The sequence below is a fragment of the Fukomys damarensis genome, unplaced genomic scaffold (assembly GCF_012274545.1).
Source record: "Fukomys damarensis isolate Sample0158 unplaced genomic scaffold, DMR_v1.0_HiC HiC_scaffold_30, whole genome shotgun sequence".
NCBI lineage: Eukaryota > Metazoa > Chordata > Mammalia > Rodentia > Bathyergidae > Fukomys > Fukomys damarensis.
Window position 1 is genome coordinate 23,299,699 of NW_022900942.1, and position 20,045 is coordinate 23,319,743.

Below are 20,045 nucleotides of genomic sequence, written 5' to 3' on the forward strand. Positions count from 1 at the left end.
AATACCCACAACTTTAATCTTTATATATCATGATTCTGTCTCCCTATTTAATTTCACATGCTGTGAAATAAATTATAAGATCAATTATTGCTAGGAACTAACACAATGGTCTATAAGATATTCTCTGTAACAAATTTAAACTCAATAGTGGGGAGAGGAACATAAAATTCTTTTGCCTTTGATTTTAAATGATAACAATCATTTCCTTCCACCCCCACCTCTTCCTATATCCCCTCTGAAAGCAAACCTCTGTCTTTCTCTTCTTCACTTTCAAAACTCTCTCTTCCATCATGTCGTGGACTAGACGGAGAACTGTAACTCTCTGAAGATGTTTCTCCACACGTGTCATGTCCAGATCCAATGTCCAAATTCACATCTAAAAATAACAACTCTATTTAAAAAAGTCGTTTTAAGTAGTTAATTTCCAAATTGAACTGTCAAAAATTAGTTATAGCTACAAATATTTTTTTCATGTTTTCTACAAACACTTAAAAAAGCTTATCTTTGATCTAGGTGAAAATTCATGAGCAGTTTTAATAAAAAAAACTGATATATTCTTTAAACAAAGGCATAAAAGGAGTCAATCTTAGAACATCAGAATTAAGGTTCTTAGTAGACTCTATCCAGTACCACTACTTTAAAACATTCTAAGACTACATATTCTAACTTCTTAGAACTTGCTGAAAGATCCTTTCAAGAACAGAATGTTTTGCCAAAATGCCTATTCAGTTAAAATTACTAGGCCAGATTACTCAAAAGAATAAAATACTTCCCATCAAACTGACTGAACAGCCCCTTAAATTTTAGTCAAGCCCAAGCCTATACCAACGTGAGGTGGAGATAGGTAGAAAACTTGCCACAATTAATTAACTGTGTTTAATTGTCATGTTTGGCACTGGATTGTCATATACTGATCCAGACTTAAGAGAGCTGTTCTATTCATTTCTGTGAACTCAGTAGTTAGTATAGCCCCTGCCTTTCAGCAAGCATCCTCACTCATATAAGCACTCCCAGGGTTCTTAAAAACAACAGACAAGGGAATCATTTCTTTGGTAACCTGGCAGAATCACTGAAAGGTATTGACTATGAACACCTGGACAAAGAAAGACATGGTTTGTGTAATGAGCAATTTAGCTGACTAATCCATGTCTTTTGAAGGGGATAAGTTCTTAATGGTGTTATGACTGTTAAAGATGATCTTTCCTATTTTAGTCCAGCCACTCACGCTGGATGAATACTAAAGAAAAATAAGGACATTAAGAATGCAGATGTTGCTAATTCCTTTTGAGTAGTAAGTTAAATGCCAAATTGAAAGAGAAAATTGCACCAAAATTCATGGAGCCATCAGAAAAATGGCAGAGGAGTCACATAGGCACGTAATAATCCTGCAGAAAATGATCTGGAGTGTACTTATATATGTCTATAGGTTCTACACTACCAGTTATAACACAACTAAAGAAGGGATGTAAGTCAACACCAAAGACAGTTTGAAGTCAATCTAATGTGACACAATGGCTGTTATGGCTTCTATCTAGATGTTTCCTCAAAGCCTCATTTGCTCATAGGTGTAGCTTTTGGGAATGACTGGGTTGTGGGTTTGTGGCACTGGATTAGCCCACCAATTGGGTTAGTACAGTTCTGGGTGTGAGTGGCATCATTCAATAGGCTTGTAACCTGAATGGAATAGGGAAAGCAGAAGTAAGGCTGCCACCTCCTGCCTGCCACACCATGGACTGTTTCTTCTCCTCTGCCACACAGCCCTGCCCTGCCTTGGACTGAACAAGCTATGAACTGAAACCTCTACAAAGTGGGCTAAAATAAACCTTTCCTTTCTTTACTTGAGGTTGTCAAGTATTTTGTCCCAGCAACGAAAGTAACTAAGACAATGGTTGAAGAACTGATCATTAAATTGAACTCAAGAAAATAAAACCCATAAAAACCACAGGACATGGAAATCTCCTATATACATATTCTGTCTAGTATATAACAAAACAAACAACTTTTTCTCCAAATGGCTTAATTTATAAAACCATCTTCTTTATCTCATACTATCAAGTGAATGATAACCAAAGTGCCATATATGAAATGACAATTTTAAAAGAACAAAGTATCTGTCTTATATATACTAAAAGTAACTTTCTGCTTTTGATGATTCAGAAAGTTTCAGTTGTGCAGAATGTTGGAATTTTTATGATCTGAAAATAAGTGATGCTCTAGAGATTCAGAGAGTATGGGGAGTATGAAAGAATTATGCCAATGAATATGCCACATATGGTCCTTTTAAATAGAGACACATCATTTTAGTTTTTTATCAGGTACCAAATCATAAAAGGTCTTGTATATGATTAAGAGCGCACATATAGGAATGCATGCATGTGTGTGCGCGCACACACACACACACACACACACACACACACACCCTTACAATATAAGCCATTATTTAACAAAAATCTTGGTTATTAGTAATTATAAATAAAAAAGTTCAGTACAAAGTTAAGAACCTTTTAAATAAATCACAGGTGATAAAACCACATTTATCATCTGAATTATAAGAGGCAGCTGGAGATCTTTAGTTTATTCTAAATCTTATAAAAGAAACTGAGACCAACTACTCTACTTTGCCCCACACTCTTCAGCAGCAGAAGGGTAGGGTAGAGAAAACAGTGGGGTGATAAACTGAATAGTAAGAGTTCTCAGTAATTATGCACAGTAATACATAAACCACTTTCAAAGTCAAAGTTTTAAAAGAAAATAAAATGCAAATACAGGTGACTAGTAGTAAACTGTTTCTTGAAAATAAGACAATTTGAAGGAAGGCAGTGAGGTATCCTTATTTTGTTTTGTTTTTTTTCACTTTTGGAAATTTTTTTTTGGGGGGGGTACTGGGGATCCAACTCAGGACCTTGTGCTTGCAAGGCAGGCACAGTGCCACTGAGCTAAATCCCTGGCCCAGTACTTCTATAATTTTGATCTACATAATGTATTCCCATTCAAAATAGAAGTTACAATTTAATAATAAAAAAACTAAGTTTAAAGAAAATAATACAGATCTTCGTAAGTATGCACTTCTCAAAGATCTGAACTGTCTAATCAGAAGGGCCTAATACTTTCAGTTCTGACATAAAATCTACATTTTGTAACAGGAACTGATTAAACATCTCAAGTTAACTGAATACTTAAAGGAAATTCCTTCTTGCTACCTTAATATTTCAAAGGGAAATTAACAAAGTTTTTTTTAAAGCAAAACATTTACTGGTACATTTTAGATATACTTGATAACGTCATGGGGACTTTGTACCAGTACATTATATATTTTGCTGCTGCTTTTCCCCCATCCCCCCACCATGCACAGCTTTTTTTTTCATTTTTCCTTCAATTTTCTTGACCCTTCTTTCCCTCCCCCTCTCCCTCCCATGTTCCCATTCTCATTTTTCTTTCCATTTCCCAATATCTAGTGTACATTTTAGTCCTTATTTCCACTTTTGGTTTCTCATATCAGAGAAACAATGTGGTATTTAAACATGTGTTGGATTTTTTTCAGTTAAGAGTATGGTCTCAAGGTGTATCCATTTAGTGAGAAATGTCTCAGACTCATCTTTCAGAATGGTCCTCCACTGTATTAAAAAACCTCCATCTTCTTTATCCATTCATTGGTTGATGGATACTCTTGTTTCCAAGATTTAGCTATTACAAATTGTACCACAATAAAAATGGGTGTGCATATATTGATGTGGTATGATGCTTTTAATTCTTTCGGGAAGATTCCAAGAAGGGGAACAGCTGGATGAAATGGAACCCCGAGTTTTAGTTCTTTGAGGAATCTCCACACTGATTTATTTCCACAGGGGTTTCACCAATCTATACTACCACCAACAGTGGAGAGGGGTTCCTTTTTTCCCACACCCCCTCCAGCATTTCAAATAGTTTTTTTAAGTTGGAGTTGGAATACAGCTGAGCTATATTTGACATTAGACAAGCTGTCCAAAACATATTTTATCCATAGATTTTACTCATCAGTGACATATATTGAGGACAAATGGAAAAAGGTTTAGCTTATCCAGAAGTCCTAAGATTATTAGGTAAATGGTGATGACCCAATAAAGAACATATCCAGCCTGAATTTGGGGGTTCTGGGCAGGACCTACTAGAGTAACTCCAAAGGAGAGTATAAGTCCAGTTTATTAAGCCAGGTCTTTTGTGAGTTGGGTAGGGGGATTAGTGGGATGGGCTTGGATGTGTTGGCCCAAAGGGGGACATGAGATTGGGGGAATGAGAATGGCTGAATACATGGCCATAGAAATGGGGGCTATGCCCTGTCCTCCTATCATTTCCTGGGTGTTAAGGCTCACAGAAAAGAAACGAGTTTGGTATGTTGTTACAAAGTTTTTAATGATCTACAAAATGTACATTTTTTCCTAACTTTTTAACACAGAGAAAACAAACTCAATTACTGAACACCTAGATACTGTGCTCATTCCAAATAAAATGCTTTCATATGTCATTACATTTAACCTTATATACTGATGAGGTATGTAGGTACTATTTCCAGTTTATAAATGAGAAAACCACAACTTCAGAGAAGACACACATTTAAGAAAACAGGGACCCAAGATCCAAAGCCATGGCTTTCTCTAGTCGAAGTGCACATGCTTCTCTTTCAGAAATTGGAGGGTAAAAAGGCAAAAACAGCCACAAACTTCTTGGGTGAGCTGTAGCTGCCAAATGATGTGAGATAAGTGGCAGCGTCTCCTTGTGGCAGGTCACGTACACTTGACAGGAATGATCTGGTTAAGTATGTTCTTCAAAGACATATCTGACAGTAGGATGGAAAATGAGCAAGAAAACAAATAGGGAGCCTTGCCAGGAGTGACTTCTAATCATCCACCAACGGAGATCTACGCCTTCCTTATTTAGCTCTTGCCCCCACTTTAGTTACCATCACCAGAGTAAACTTCAGACTGTAGAGTATTACAACATACTCCTAGGGTTGCAACCTTATATAAACAATATAGGTTTTTCCCTCCAAGTCATTTAACCTCCAGTTTATAGCTGTTTCAAAAAGTTGGCCAGATGATTTTAGATTGAAAATGTAATCATTTTTCTTTCATCACTATTCAGTTTCTCTGTACAGATATCTAGTTAAAAAATGTTCCTCGTTTAATAAATACATCGTGGTTATTTATACTGCCTCACAACTGAATGCACTAATAATATAAAATTTAAATTAAAAAATTCTAGTTTTTAGGATCAGTCAGTAAATGTGTCAGGTAATACACATGCATAAAATATTCTTCTAGAAGTCTGTGAGTTTTCACTTTTTCTATCTTTACTATTAATAACAAAAATAAAACAGAAAAGTAATCAATGAACAAGCAGAAGGGGCACTGAAATTAAGTGAACCTTGAACTTAAACATGCTCACAAAACTCTGAGGGTCAGAATTTCCCTCAAAGCCTCATAGAGGACAGTTATTAAAACTCGAAAATGTCAACAATTTTCTAAAAGACTTCTATAAGAACATGTGCTGACTTCCCTGAAGGCAGCTTGCAAAGTTGTAGTGAAGACCCTCCATGACCTTTGGGACCTCTGCTCTGGTGTAGAGAGACTGGCTTAAAAGGAAAACAACCTAGGCAACTGCCACCAGCAGAGAAAAGGAAAATGGTTCAGCATAACTGAGAAAGGAAATGTCTACCCTGATGGCCAATTTATAGTCCCTAAACTCCATTCATTTCAGAATTGTCTAATTTGGAAACTGCTGTACACATCAATGCACATGAAAATAATAGAGGATTTGGCAATATATCTCACCACCTACTAACATAGTAAATATTCTGTTGAATATCTCTAGATGATGCATATTTGAAAAAAAACAAACTTTCTTACCTTTCACTGTACCACCATGGGTATGTTGAGGAGTGGAGAGTCTAATACCATTTATTCTACTATTCAGTCTGTTGTCAGTTTTCTTAATTTTCTCCCTAAACCAAATGCACACATTACCAACATGTACAAGAGTCCCTACAAAACACATTATTACTAAACACAATATTTCTAAAATTCCTCATAAGGTATTTTATAATTTAAAAAATTTTAGTAAGGAAAAAATCTACATGAGATACATTTCTGAAAATTCTGACACTCCAAACTCAATGAAGTATTTGATAATAGCTTTACTTGTATCATCTGCATACAATGATATTTTCAAGCCCAGAATAAAAATCACAAAAAGAATAGAAATTATATTTACCACACAAAAACTGTATGGGTTCATAATCCAATGCTACATGCTATATTTCCTTATAAATTTCTAATACTGAAAATACTAAATTGAACTTACTTTTCCATTTGTGGCTTTCCTTTCTTCTTATTTATTGAAGATAAGCTCCGTTTTTCAGCAGGATGCTAGTAGAAAGGAAAAGACAAATCAAAGAGACCAACGCTAAATCATACTGATGTAGGTATCCTTTTATTTTTATACCAAACATTAAAATATTTTCTAGGTGTAGTTTAACATATTTTGATTAACAACGTATTTTTGGAGTCACCAGAACCATCAAAATTTACATATTTGGTGACAATTACCTTAACACTGATATTTTAAAAATATCTAGCTTTTCATTTAAAATGAAATTACTAAGTAGTCCCCATTTATCTGCAGTTTCACTTCCATGATCAATATGGTCCAAAAATACTGATGGAAAATTCCAGAAATAAACATTTCCTAACTTTAAAATTGCTACTTTGAGTCCCATGATGAAATCTCATGCTCAACCATTCCATTCCACCAACTAGACAAGTTATCCTTTTGTTCAGTGTTTCTATGCCGTATTTGATACTAGCTCCATAGCAGAGGGTGGGGTGAGGCCACATTCATATAACATTTAATAGAATATTGTTATAATTGTTCTATTATTAGCATAGGTGTATGTGTATGTGTGTGTGTGTACGTATATGTATATATGTGTGTGTATATGTGTATATGTGTATATATATACACATACATACACATATGAAAAAAACATAGCTTAAATAGGGTTCAATACTATCTGTGGTTTCAGGCATCTGCTGAAGGTCCTGAAATATATCCCCCATAGATTAAAAAGCTGGGACTGCCATACAAAATAAAACATAATCAAGTAACTAATATTTGCTATACTTATTAGCATCCTCTTTAAGTTCAATTTGATAAAACTGACAATTTTTTTCAACTCTAAGGAGAACAACTGTGGGCATTGGAATGGGGAGGAAGAATACAATCAGATGGTATTTTAAAAGAGGCTATTAAGTAAGACTGAGACATTTTATATTTCTCAAAATGTACTTTACTTCTTAAAAATACATTCCCTGATGAGTTAACATTTGGATCTGAGTGTAACAGAAATAGAATTAGGTCAACAAATAAATTTTCTAGCTAGAACAAGGTTTACTTCACATTACAATGTGTATACTGCCCCCTTCCCCATCCTATCTGGATGTGGTGGCTTATTACGCTGAACATACTTGAGAGCAGTGTGCTCTCTGATCACATGCAATTCCTAAGAAAACAATATTTCCTAACTATATTCAGAAATGTCAAGTTTGAAAATTCACATTACCCATAGTAAGATAGTGACTGAAATGTGAATAATTCTTCAAGACCATGAAAAATTGTGCATTAACAATTTAATGTACTCTGGAGTTAGAATAAGCATTTTGAATGTCATATGGAGTGTATTAATTTCATATGAGCAATAAAAGTTTATAAATGCACTTTTTTGGGTCTCAGAAGAGCTTAGATCATATATACAAAGAGAAAGTCCAACAATGAAACAGTCATTCATTTTTAAAACAACAACAAAAAATATACAGAGATGCAATGCTTTAACGATACAGCATCAAAACAAAATCCCTCACACCTGGTCAGCCAAGGTCATACAGTGCTCTGCATGCTGAATGGCGGTGCAGTTTTGCTTCCTCCAATTCACAATTCCATTCTGTTCAGAATATTGCACGGTAAGCCCATCTAATGGAGAACAGCTCGTACCAATATTGCTATCAAGAGGAAAGTTTATGAAAGTGTGACAATCTGTCCTCAATATTTTAACCTGCTGTATCAAAGAGGGTTGTTTTTTTTTTTTTAATGCCTAGTGATAGGTCTAAAGTAACTGAGAAATAAACAAGTACACATCTAATTTATCATAAATAGGTGCCTCTAAAGAGTACAGAAATAAATGTGTACTCTGCCTTGAAAGACTGCAAAAGAGGTCACCCTGCAGCCAGCAGCTGGAAACAAGCAGGCTACACAACCCTGTATCTGTAGAGAACTGTTATACTCTGTATAAACAGGTACATGATGGCATAGGATAAAGTGACTGAAAACCCAAAGAAATAGCCTACAAGAACAGAAGCCCAGTGAGAATCCAAACTATGAAGTTACTGGATATGAACTTTCAGGTAATAGTCTAAACATGGTCAATCAATACAACATGACTGGAAATTTTGGAAGAGTACTGGGAAATATAAAAAAGAACCAAATTTAATCCTATAACTGTAAAACTAATATTAAGAAGCCAATGCATAAGAAATAGATTAAGAAAATTAGCATGGAGGAAATTTTGGTTAGAAGAAAATACACAAAAACACTAGAAGAGAAAATATGGAAACCAATCAAAGGTTTTGTTTTTTGTATGTGAGACGTAATGAACAGTCTTATATATTAAAAACTTATAACTCTTGGAAGATAGATCAAGAGAAGAGAGAAAAAGCATTATTTGAAGAGATAAAAGCTGAATTTTCCAAAATCAAAAGATACAAAACTACAAATTCAAGAAGCAGAATTCAAGGTGGGGGATTTAGCTCAGTGGCACTGAGCCTGCCTTGCAAGCACAAAGCATACCATCGGAGAATTGTACAAAACCAGACAATGAGAAAAACTTTAAAGCAATCAGAGGCAAAAACACATTACCTTCAAATCTTACAATAAGACTGACTAAAAATAGCAGCCAGATTGCCATTGCTTGAGTTCCTCTCAAAAGCAGGAATCTAGAACAGACAAGTCCAACCTGCAGGCCATGAGCGACAGGTAGCCATAGACAGCAAGTAATGTGGCTCCACCAGACCATAAACTTTTACTGTTATATAGATTTTACTGATATTTTTCATAATTCAGGAGTGAAATGCATAGGAGATAAGTGAACAATGTGTAAGGGAGGGTGCAGTGAAGCTCTAACTCTGCCACACAGTTAAATGGAAACCTAGATGCATCAAGTGTAACAGGCACTCCTGGGACTTGGTGAATAAAACACAGTGAATATCAATAATAGTATTTTAATCTATCCACATACATTTATGCACCTATGAAGGCAGGAGTTTACTGCTATTAAGCAGACATATAAATTTTCTTACTAATTATTAAAATAACTTAAGTCAAAATATTAACAAAAGGAAATTTTGTTACTTATATACATTAATTATATATTCTGTATGTGGCTCAAGACAATTCCTCTCTACTCAGTATGGCCTATGTAAGCCAAAAAGTTGGACATCCATGGTCTAAAATAACATAAATTTGAGAGGTGGTCACAGACAGTAGGAGCAAAGGAATAGAAACCAAAGAGGTTGCCCGAATAAGCCAAAGGGGCTTAAAGCTGCTAGTACCTCCTAGAATTATCTATTAAAAGGTAGAAAGTAGGCTATAGAATTTGCAAAGGCCAGTGGAAAAGTTTTGTGACATATGGGTGAGGGAAACAATACTAATGTGATATGAATCAAAAATCGTATGAATGGTTTTTTGTTAACTACAGAAGAAATCAGAGGTAGACTGAAAGGATACAACACAAGGGATCAAAGGTCAATGACCAAAGGACAATGAAAACTACTTTCAAAGAGCTAACAGTAAGTGCCAACCTAGGATCCCATATCCAGCAAAAATAGCTTTCAAACATGAAGGCAATTTTCAGATTAAAATTACATTCACATTCGGTGTTCTTCTATTAGAAGATAAATAATCATAAGTGGATGCTTAATGACATAGGAAGGAATGAAAAGCAAAGGAATGATAAAATATAAATGAATATTGAACAATGGTTTCATGAAGTTTAAAACTATGAAGAAGCATGATGGCTACAATTTATAACTCAGGAAAAGGTAAATGGGATTATAGCAATCTAAAATCCTAAACTTGGGAAATGCTAGAAGCACTAATTAGTACAGGCATTAATAAATCAAAGACCTACATTAAAATCTCTAGGGCAGCAATGGTGACGCTTTCAAAGCTTTCAATGATACAAACAGGCTGCTGTGGCATGAGTGCCACAGGTTTGCCACCACTGCTCTAGTGTAACAACCGGAATAGAAAAATAAGGTACTAACTATCATGGCTAACAGAAGAGAGAAACAGTCTAAAAGGCGGAAAGAAAGGAGACGAAAGGAAATTCAGCAAGTGGGGAAAACAGAAGAATTACAGCTAAATATATCAGTAACTTACATGTTACATTGACTTAAAAGCATACAAAGTTATTTACATTTCAAAAATTAGATACCTACTTCACAATGGGACTTTTCCCAGTATGTTTCTTGTGGATTATGGTATGCTGTAACATATCTAGAGTATAAGAAAAAAAGTAATTAGTTTACTACAATAAATAGCACAGCACATAGCTAGAGGGTTGATGCTTCAAATGACGTCAAAACACTGGCACTGCTGAGCACTTCCCAGCACAGAAAAATACATACCCTTAAAGAAGGAATTTTCAAAGACATAAAAAGCTACTGATTTACCTTAAATTAACCTCTCAAATGTGTTTCATCTAATAATAATCAATCTTGTCCAAGACTATGTGCACGCCACTGCAAATACAACATTCAATTTCAGGTGGAACTCTGTCTTTTAAATCACTGGAAAATGAAATGTTTCAAATACTTTAAAAATTCTATTAAAATAACAAATGCCCACATAATACCCAGATCAGAGACTTCTCTTTGGTAGCTCTTTTTCTTGTTGTTTTTTGAGACAGGGTCTCACTATGTAGTTCAGACTGCTCTGGAACTCACTGTGTAGGCCAGGCTGGTCTCAAACTTGCAGTGATCCTCCTGCCTCAGCCTCCCAAGTGCTGGGATTACAGGCATGAGACACCATACCTGGCTTGGTAGCTCTTTTTAAACAAATAAAATATTTAGATATGACTGAGGGTCTCCCACCATTTTATTCATGTTCCTCCCTCTACAGAGGTTAACTAGGACCTAACCTGTTGAAACAATCTAGTGAAAAGTCCTATTTTACTACTCATTTACGTGTATTCAAAAGCATATATAAACTTATAAATTCTTATAAATTCACTTATAAATTATAAATTCACTGACATTTGAACATAAAGGTAATTTTCTGGTATTTGCTCTTACAAACACTGCTACCATGAACAAGTTTCATCAATGCAGAATCACAGGACAGCAGCACAAAATTATCTCCAACTCTACTACCTTGTGCCAAATTTCTGTCCAAAACTGTCATACTCATTTATATATCCATCTGCTGATGGGGTTCAAGAGTTTCCTTTGCTTCACATGCTTGCTAAATGTCAGACTTGACAATGTTTTGCCAATCTGATGTGTGTGAAACATCTTACTGTATTCATTTGCATTTTCTCTATAACTAGTGAGGGTGCATGCTGTTTAATTACTGTTCAGTTGTCATCTTCTATGAAATTTCTCTATATATGTTTTGTCCGTATTTCTGTTAGGATGATATTAATTTTTAGAAGTCTCCCTTATAGTCAGCCTATAGTCTTTTATCTGTAAATATTCTGCTAATATCATCTGCTCTGTGAATTGTCTTCTAATTTCATGGCTTCTTTTGTCAGGATGCTGTTTTAGATTAGTGAGATACGGCCATGTTCTGCCTTGCCCAGGAAAGTCTTCTCTTCCCAGATTGACATTTAAGTTAAAATGTTATGTCTTATAATTAAGTAATTAATCACTTAAAACTTCTGTGCATGATGTAAGTAGGAATCTAATTATATATATTCATAAGGAAAGTCAATTGTGCCAATGTTATTCAGTGAACAGTCTGATCTTTGCAATACCACCTTTGTCATATCCCAATTCTCATTTCTGTCTCTAGGCTCCTTAATCTGCTCCACCCTTTGTCTTATTCTATTAAAACCACATTTACCTTCTTCTTGACTTGAAGCTTCTGAGCTGTCTTCTTTTAAATGTTCTAATATCTTAGAAGTTTTGAGAGAAGACTGTAAGTTATCTGTAGGAAATAATTCAACACCATTAATTTTTATAGGAGAATTATAATACCAAGATAAAGAAAATGTAATGATTATTCCTCACCAAGGAAGATGAGAATGAAGGGTTAGTAGTGAGAATATTTCTACTAGTTAGAACCTTTAAAAAAGCAAGACAACATAGAACATAGCACTGAACTATGAAGTAGGTGAAGGTCCAGCTAGTCCCTCAAGAACCATACAACCTGAATGAATCACAGCTCATCTATCAATCTTAATGTGTTCATATGCCACACAAGCTAAGTGGACAAGGGGTGCCTCTCACAGACTTATGGTGACTAAGGACATTTTTTTTTAAATCTCCAGTTCACTGTGCATTGTCACTTTTATAAAACGAAATAACTATACTGTGGTGATACTAAATTACTACAAGGCTTTCTCTATATACTCTGAATTTCTGTTCCAGTACAGAGCAGTGACAATTTATAGGCCAGTACTAGCCCACAGAAGACATTCTGATAGCAATGGATTCTAGAGTTCAACATCTTAAGTCATTTAGGAATTTAAAATTTCTTTTTTCAGAGTTGGCTGTAAGGATATGAAATATTGCCTTCTGTTCCAATAAAACAAAAAGGTAATCAATTTTTCAAAACAACAACTTGTGCAAATGAACCTTGACAACAAAATGTTCGTTGGTAAAACAACTCAGATTGTACTACAAGGCTTTCCACAACAATATTTTAATCTTACAACCTTAAAACAAAATCTGCCAATCTCTTTAGCATTGCTTTATGCAATATAAGCATTACCAAGCTCTCAAGATGAGCTTTTCCATATTTATAGATGCATTCCTATGTAGGTGTTTTCCTAGGCAGCCTGTTAATGTGAGCTGAAAGTTTAAACTTTGTTTTAATGCCTTTTTAGAATTAAACATATGCTACTGATAAATATTTATTAAAAAGTACTTATACCTGGTTCAGGGAGAAAGGACTGATTGTTAAAAAAATAATAATAAAATAATATATATTATGTTCTAGAATGACCACGCTATTATGACTATTCAGGAATAAATTTAACGATGGAACTGTATACCTTGCCTTAGTCAACCAGCCATTAAAAAAGTTCTTTTTTAAATCCTAATTGCTAATTATATTCAAAACATTTAAGGCACACTGCAAATCAGTGCCACGTATCCCCAACCTGTATGCCAGCAGGATCTGAAGGATCGAGCATGTCCCAGAGTTTCAGAGATTCTTAGAATTTGCTACTACATCAGTCTGTTTTGTTATATTACTGTTACACATTACTCTTTAAAAGCGCCACATAAAAATTCATTTAAAATGACAAGTATTTCTTAATTATTTAACTACAATTTCTAACTTTTAACTACAAGAACACAGGATAAAGCACAAAAAACAAGCAAAGATAAAAAACCCAAATTTCTGCAGAGGAACAAAGGATGCTTACTGAGACTGTGTAGAGAATCAGATGATATAGACCGAAAAAAGCTGTGTACTTTCTGACTCTGTAGGAAAGCTTGTGATGAAGTTGAAAATAGCTGCCTGCAGGTAAAAAGAAAAATTTGTTAATTTCTAGAATATACATCCACATAGTCAAGTGACTGTTTCATTCAGGCACAGGAAAAAAAATTGCTCCGAAGGAAGAGAGTATTATTTTCTAATCTATTTTCTTTTTGTTTTATCTTTGAGAATAATTTTTCCTTATATTTTATTACTCTGATTAAAAGAGTCCAAAGATTCCAACTGGAGATCTTTCCTACAATGGCACTTAAAAAGTGGATCTTGAGCATATAGTTAGACCTTGTGTCATGAAGCATTTACCAAGATCTGAACCCCATTCTATCCACTTATGAGTTAAATTACCCTCAACAAATTATTTAGCTTTTCAGTTTCAAATTCCTAAGAAATATTACCAGTCCTCAGGGTTCTAAGATTCAATATGTATAAATAGTCATACGGCCAACTGCCTAGGTGTTGAACATACAAATTCTCTGGCTTCTTCTGAGGGTATAACTGGCTATTATTTCTTCAGAAATACGTTAGAAATATTGCATATTAAAAATATATGGGGCCGGGGATTTAGCTCAGCGGTTCGGTGGCCTGCCTTGCAAGCGCAAGGACCCGAGTTCAATCCCCGGTACCCCAAAAAATAATAATAATAAAAAAAAAAAATATGACTTTTGGACAAACCAGTTTGTTTTGGTTTTTTCATTTTTTTTTTTTCAGACAGGGTCTTGTTCTATAGTTCAGGTTGGCTTGAACTCATTATGTAGCCCAGGCTGGCCTCGAATTCATTGCAATCCTCCTGTCTCAGTCTCCTGAGTCCTGGGACTACAGGTGTGCATCACCCTGCCAGGCTAGACAAGCAAGTTTAATTTTATAAATTTATCTTACAGGTAAATATATCTAAATGTGTTAAGAAACATACCCCTGATTCCTGGAGTATTTTATTTATGTAGTAGTTTAAACATATTTAGAAACAACTAAAATGGCCACAAAATATACTAATTTAATTACAGTTCAGCTAAAAATGGATTATGTAGCAAAAAAAGTTGGGGGGGGGGAGTGACTGCTTTACATTTACATGTGTGTTGTCCTGTCCCAAGACATTTAATGAAAAGAAGCAAAATAGTATCATTGCTGAGAACACAAAAGAGGGACATGCTTTAATTTTAATTGTACTTCTAGTTAAGAGTTGAATTTCTAAAAGTGGTTCCTTGTGAAAATTACTTTTTTCTTCTGAAAAATCTCAAGTTTACATAAGAGTTTACATATAGTACAAAGAATGCTTTTTCATAAATCATAAATAGCTGGCCTGCTGCCTCAACATCCAGGAAAACATCAGTGAGCACTTCCTAGGAAGTCATTTTCCTATAATCACTATCAGGAAATTAATTTTGCTCAATCTTTCTCTTTTAATCCTCTGGCTCCCAGTGAAGTTTTGCAAACTAACTCCAAAGTAGCCTTTTTCTTGTAAAGGCCCAGCTCAGAATCCTGTGTGGCTATCAGCTGCTACAGGTCTCTACTTCTCAGCCTTTCTGTGGCTCTTCTAGGTGTAAGAGAACAGGCCAGGCACTGTGTGGGATATTTTCCAGAAAGGTATGTCTGATTAGATTCAGGAAGAACTATCAAAATAGTGAGGTTGTGTTCTTTTGCAGCAGCAGATTGTGTAGTACACAACTTTGACTGATTCAGTTCACTTTACTTGATTAAAGTGGCACCTGTCAGGCTTCTCTACTCTAAAGTTGCTTTCTCCCTTTATATTTAAAAGAATAATTTTGTGGGAAAGTTGTGAGAAAAGTCTTTAAAAATGTCAATACCTTACTCATCACACATTCAATCAATTTAGTATTTATGTCAATGTGGACTCATAGTTTCTATTGTTACTTGTTGTGATGTTCTATTTGTCCCAGATCCAGTAACTCAACAGTACCTTCAAGCTGGTCCTGTGTCCTTGTGACAAAGCTGTATCATTCTTTTTTTTCTGGTACTGGAGATTGAACTCAGGACCTTGGACTTGCAAGACAGGCATGGTGCCACTGAGCTAAATCCCCAGCCCTCTCACCCTTTTTCTGGCATCAGGAATTAAACTCAGAGCCATGAACTTGCCAGGCTGGCACTGTACTGTTAAGCTGCATTCCTGGCCCGCCATATCATTCTTTAAGTACTTTGATGCTTTCAGGCACAACAGGCCCATCTTGTATATTTCCTGCCCAGGCCCCCAAATCAAATTATTGCTCAATTAGGCCCCAGTTCCATTTAGTGGAGAATGGTATACAGAAGTTGAGATCTGAGCACCAGTTACTAGAGTGTTGCTGTTTCTGGACCCTTTCAATGAACAGAGCTGGGGAATGAGTATGTGAACACACATATACACAACCACATTTTTCTAATCAGACACTCCATCCAGGGTTCATTCTGGTTTTCACTTTTTCCAATAAGAACTTTTCTCCAGAAAAAAAAGTAAGCTTATTCTCACTATTCTTAATATATTTAAACATTTACTCAAATCCATTTTCACCATCAGCACTACTCTCTTCCAACACTTACATGGACATCCCTCTGATCCCCACTTGAGCGCCAGTGCCCTGCAAGGCCATCCCTTCACACATCTGCCCTCCTCACCCTTATGCTCTTGACACTTGTGCCAGGTCTCTCTCATCATAGCCCGGAAGTCAATGGCTTTCCCATGCCTCTTATGTGCCTTCTCCAGCTCACAGGGCACATCCTCCCTTCCTGATACTGGTGCATAACTTGCTCTGTCCTCGGCAGGACTTAACTGTTCAGAAGGGACCAGAGGAAAGAGGAGAGGAGCCAGCAGTGATTTTTTTTTTTTTAAATGACAGTCACACAAAGATAGCAGTCACTGGTACTACTAAGACTTGAACCAGGCAGTCAACATATCTCCTAGATTATGTATATATGTGTCAAGTTTTAAAATAATTATTTAAGTTGAAGAATAAGTATCTGGGAATGTGCAAGAGTATTTTAGAATCAGAACCAGAAAAAAACACACATTTATTTAATACTTGATAAACTATAAAGCTCTAATAATTGAAATGTGATACTGAAACAAAAATGACAGACTGATGGAACAAGAAACCCAGAAACATATTAACTTAGGAATGTAGGATGAAGTATCACACAGGAAATCAACAATACAGAAAAGAATTCATTGTGTGAAAAAGTTATTTAAATCCTAATTTCATTTGGAGTAATGAAGTAAATTTCATGATTAAAGGAAATGAAAAACTGTGGGCAAAAAACCAAACAAGAAAAAGAATTCTAGTGGTTTATTAAAGAGATCAAGGGGATGTAGCCACACTGTCAGCCAGGGATAGAACTACAGATATTAACATATTCCCACTTGCTTGAGCCACTGGTACATGCATGACTGTTCTACTGGGCAGCTTATAGTACCCATGGAATTGTCCCATGTCACCAGATGGGTCAGTGAGCCATGTACCACCGATGGTTCAGACACCTGGCAGTAAGACATATGGATTACATATGGATGTGTTAAACTGAGCGTACGTCCCATGCTTTAGGCATATCTCTCTTCATCTTCTCTTTTATTACCTCTTAAAACTAAGGACAACCTAACAGCTATGTTCAGAAATATGGTTAATAACTTGATTCTTTTCATCATAAGTTATTTCCTTTAATCTTTCTGTGTAAAGACTAAGCCCTTAGTCACTACAAGTATAAAATACACACATACCTGAAATCTGAACACAGAAATTCTGCAAGTACACAGAATCCCACTATCATTGTGCTAACCAGTTAATATCTAATAGTTTGGTACTACCAAGTTAAAATGGCAATTAAATTTTGACATCAGTTCTGGAGAGAGGATCTACTATGGAAAGCTATCTGTAAATATAAAACTTAAATACAGACAACCTTTGAATAGTTACACTTCTAATCATTTATCTCACAGTCCAATTCCCATTTATATGCAAAGATAAATGTTTAAGAATTTTTACTATAGTAATTTGATTAGACAAACATCTAAACGTTGATATAAGTTGGTTACAGTAAGATAGTTAAAAAGCCAGTCATGAGGGAAAATAAAAGGGTTTATGTTATACCATAAAATAATAAAGAGCTTGTCTGCCTTTATGAAATAATAAGAGTCTAGAGAGTAGTAATGAGACTGTCGTCACACTTTATAATGTCTGAAGTTGGGCTAAGTGTATCCTTTGCTTATTAAAAAAAAAAAAAAACTTCTTTGATATCCCAAAATTTTCAAGGATATTAATAATTATTTATGTGAGCCTGGCTGAATTTAAGCTTGATAACCAGTATGGCCAGGAATAGCACATAGCAACCTGTCGGTCCACAAGAGTCACATTCTGTTCCTTCCCATACACCAGAGGCTGCATGCAGTCTAACTCCTTTCATGAACCCAGATATGCTAGCAGGTTCATGCTTCCAAGTACCCTTTCCTCATAGCACACTGTGGGACTCTCTCAAAGTACTTCTGGATCCAAACGTCCAGCTGCTGAAGCTGTGCTACTCAATGAGTGCTCTGGACCACCAACATGCCCTGGAGTTTTTTGGAATTGCAGAATCTCAAGCCCACTCTAGTTCTGCAGAATAAAGATGCACATTTTAACATGATCCCTAGGAGATACATATGTTCATAAAAGTCTGAACAGCACAAGGGCTCAGAAATTCAATTATTTTGTACTTTCACCCACCTGCTCTTCTAGTTTCATCCATGGAATGTTCTCTGCTTTCCTCTCATTCCTCCTCTAAACTTTTCCACTGTGCTTCCTAAGGTTTCTCAAACATTCAAACTTTTAAAGGGACTAGAGCCTGTACCTTCTTCTACTAAAACCTGGATTCCAGCATTCCTTAGAGCCATTCATGTGGAAGGTGTTCACCTCCTCACACCCCTGTTAACACGCATGTGTTTTTACTCCCTTGAACCTGTCATGCAGTCACTCTCTTCTCAATTTCCCTCATGTGTGTCATACAACAACCTTTAGGTCAATCTTCCATGTCCATATTCAGTTCTGGAACCAGCTTTATTTTTTCCTGTCCAGCTTACTAGTTTTCCTTCATGAGGATGCCCTCTAGATCCCCACACAGTTTTAAGTCCCTTCTTCTCTCAAGCATTTGATCCCCTGGCCTCAATTTAACCCATCTTATGTAAAACTCTTACAGAAAATATAAGCCACTAGACAAACATCCCTCAAATCCCCATCATGAAAAAGTAAATTTACCTATACCACACCCACCCTGCCTCTGAAGGGGTTATACTGTACCACTGATACCCCCTGGTGCATACATTCAATCTCTTCCTGTCTCAGTAGGCACATGGGCAACTTTGGTAATGAACTCAAGACAGGATTTATGTGTCCCTAGTACCATATTTAACTCTCATGTTACTCACACCTCCAACAACTCACAAGGGCAAAGACTCATCTTTATCTGGCACTGGGCTCTAGAGAAGAGAACGGCAGTGAATAAGGGCCACTTCCCTTCACTTCCCATCCATCAGCCTGGTCATCTCACTTAACAACTTAAGACATCTCCCAAGTTGAGCTCTTGGGCAAGAGCTTCTCAGTAAATTTTTAAGGAGAATATAAGAGGTTTTTCTCAATATTTTCATCTTTTAGAAATAACTAAATTTTATATTAGAGAACTGAAAGACAGTAATACAGTGAGTTTGACATTTTCACTGTGAGCCTGGAACTAAATAGCACAGGATAAAAAGTTCACTTTTAAAGCATTCACAGGAAAGAATCTCTGTGCTCCCTTTAAAGCTTATCCTATGCATCCACAGCCATCTGTCAGGGAGAACTATTACCTTAGGATGGGCTCCAGGTCAGAGTGACGCCGCTCCTCCCTTTTCAGGGAACCCTGATTCAGGGCTCTTAAGATGGTCTGGTCAAAAGTCTCTGAAGACAATTCCTTTGGAAGCTAGAAAAGAAAAACAGTATCTATGTTAAGTTTCTCACTTACTGACAAGTGGAACAAATGTTACAGATGCACAAAATGAAGACGAATGCCTTCTGCTCATAAATCATTTGAAAGCAGCTTCTCTTCCAAACCTTTATCACATGAGACCCCACAGACTCCTCTAGGAAACACATTTCCCTTTGGGGATACCTCAGGGCTTGCCATGACGCACAGGAACCCTGTAACCCTTCATATACTGCACTTCTGGCATACATCTGCATGGACCGCACACTTACAGTCATACTGCAATGACACCTACATTGGGTTCAAGTTAAATTGAACATTTTGCGTAGCACAGCTGGTATTATTTGTATCTTGGAACAGTACTCTTTAAAGTGTTATCTCCA

The 20,045-nt window shown here is 35.9% G+C and overlaps 1 protein-coding gene across 7 annotated transcripts in view; it reads right to left on the bottom strand.

The window, feature by feature from the left end:
- Zcchc2 (zinc finger CCHC-type containing 2) overlaps window positions 1-20,045 on the bottom strand; it is a 52,103-nt gene that overhangs the window by 13,382 nt on the left and 18,676 nt on the right. For all 7 annotated transcript variants that reach the window (XR_784381.3, XR_784384.3, XR_784385.3 and 4 more), the window contains exons 5-12: window positions 19,547-19,659; window positions 13,676-13,770; window positions 12,148-12,231; window positions 10,524-10,581; window positions 7,895-8,030; window positions 6,337-6,401; window positions 5,883-5,977; window positions 248-376 (exon numbers count right to left, since the gene is read on the bottom strand). Coding sequence is in view for 1 of the 7 variants with exons in the window: in XM_010644875.3 (XP_010643177.1) it covers window positions 248-376; window positions 5,883-5,977; window positions 6,337-6,401; window positions 7,895-8,030; window positions 10,524-10,581; window positions 12,148-12,231; window positions 13,676-13,770; window positions 19,547-19,659 (775 nt within the window). In the remaining 6 variants the exon portion in view is untranslated. The remainder of the gene's footprint in view (window positions 1-247; window positions 377-5,882; window positions 5,978-6,336; window positions 6,402-7,894; window positions 8,031-10,523; window positions 10,582-12,147; window positions 12,232-13,675; window positions 13,771-19,546; window positions 19,660-20,045) is intronic.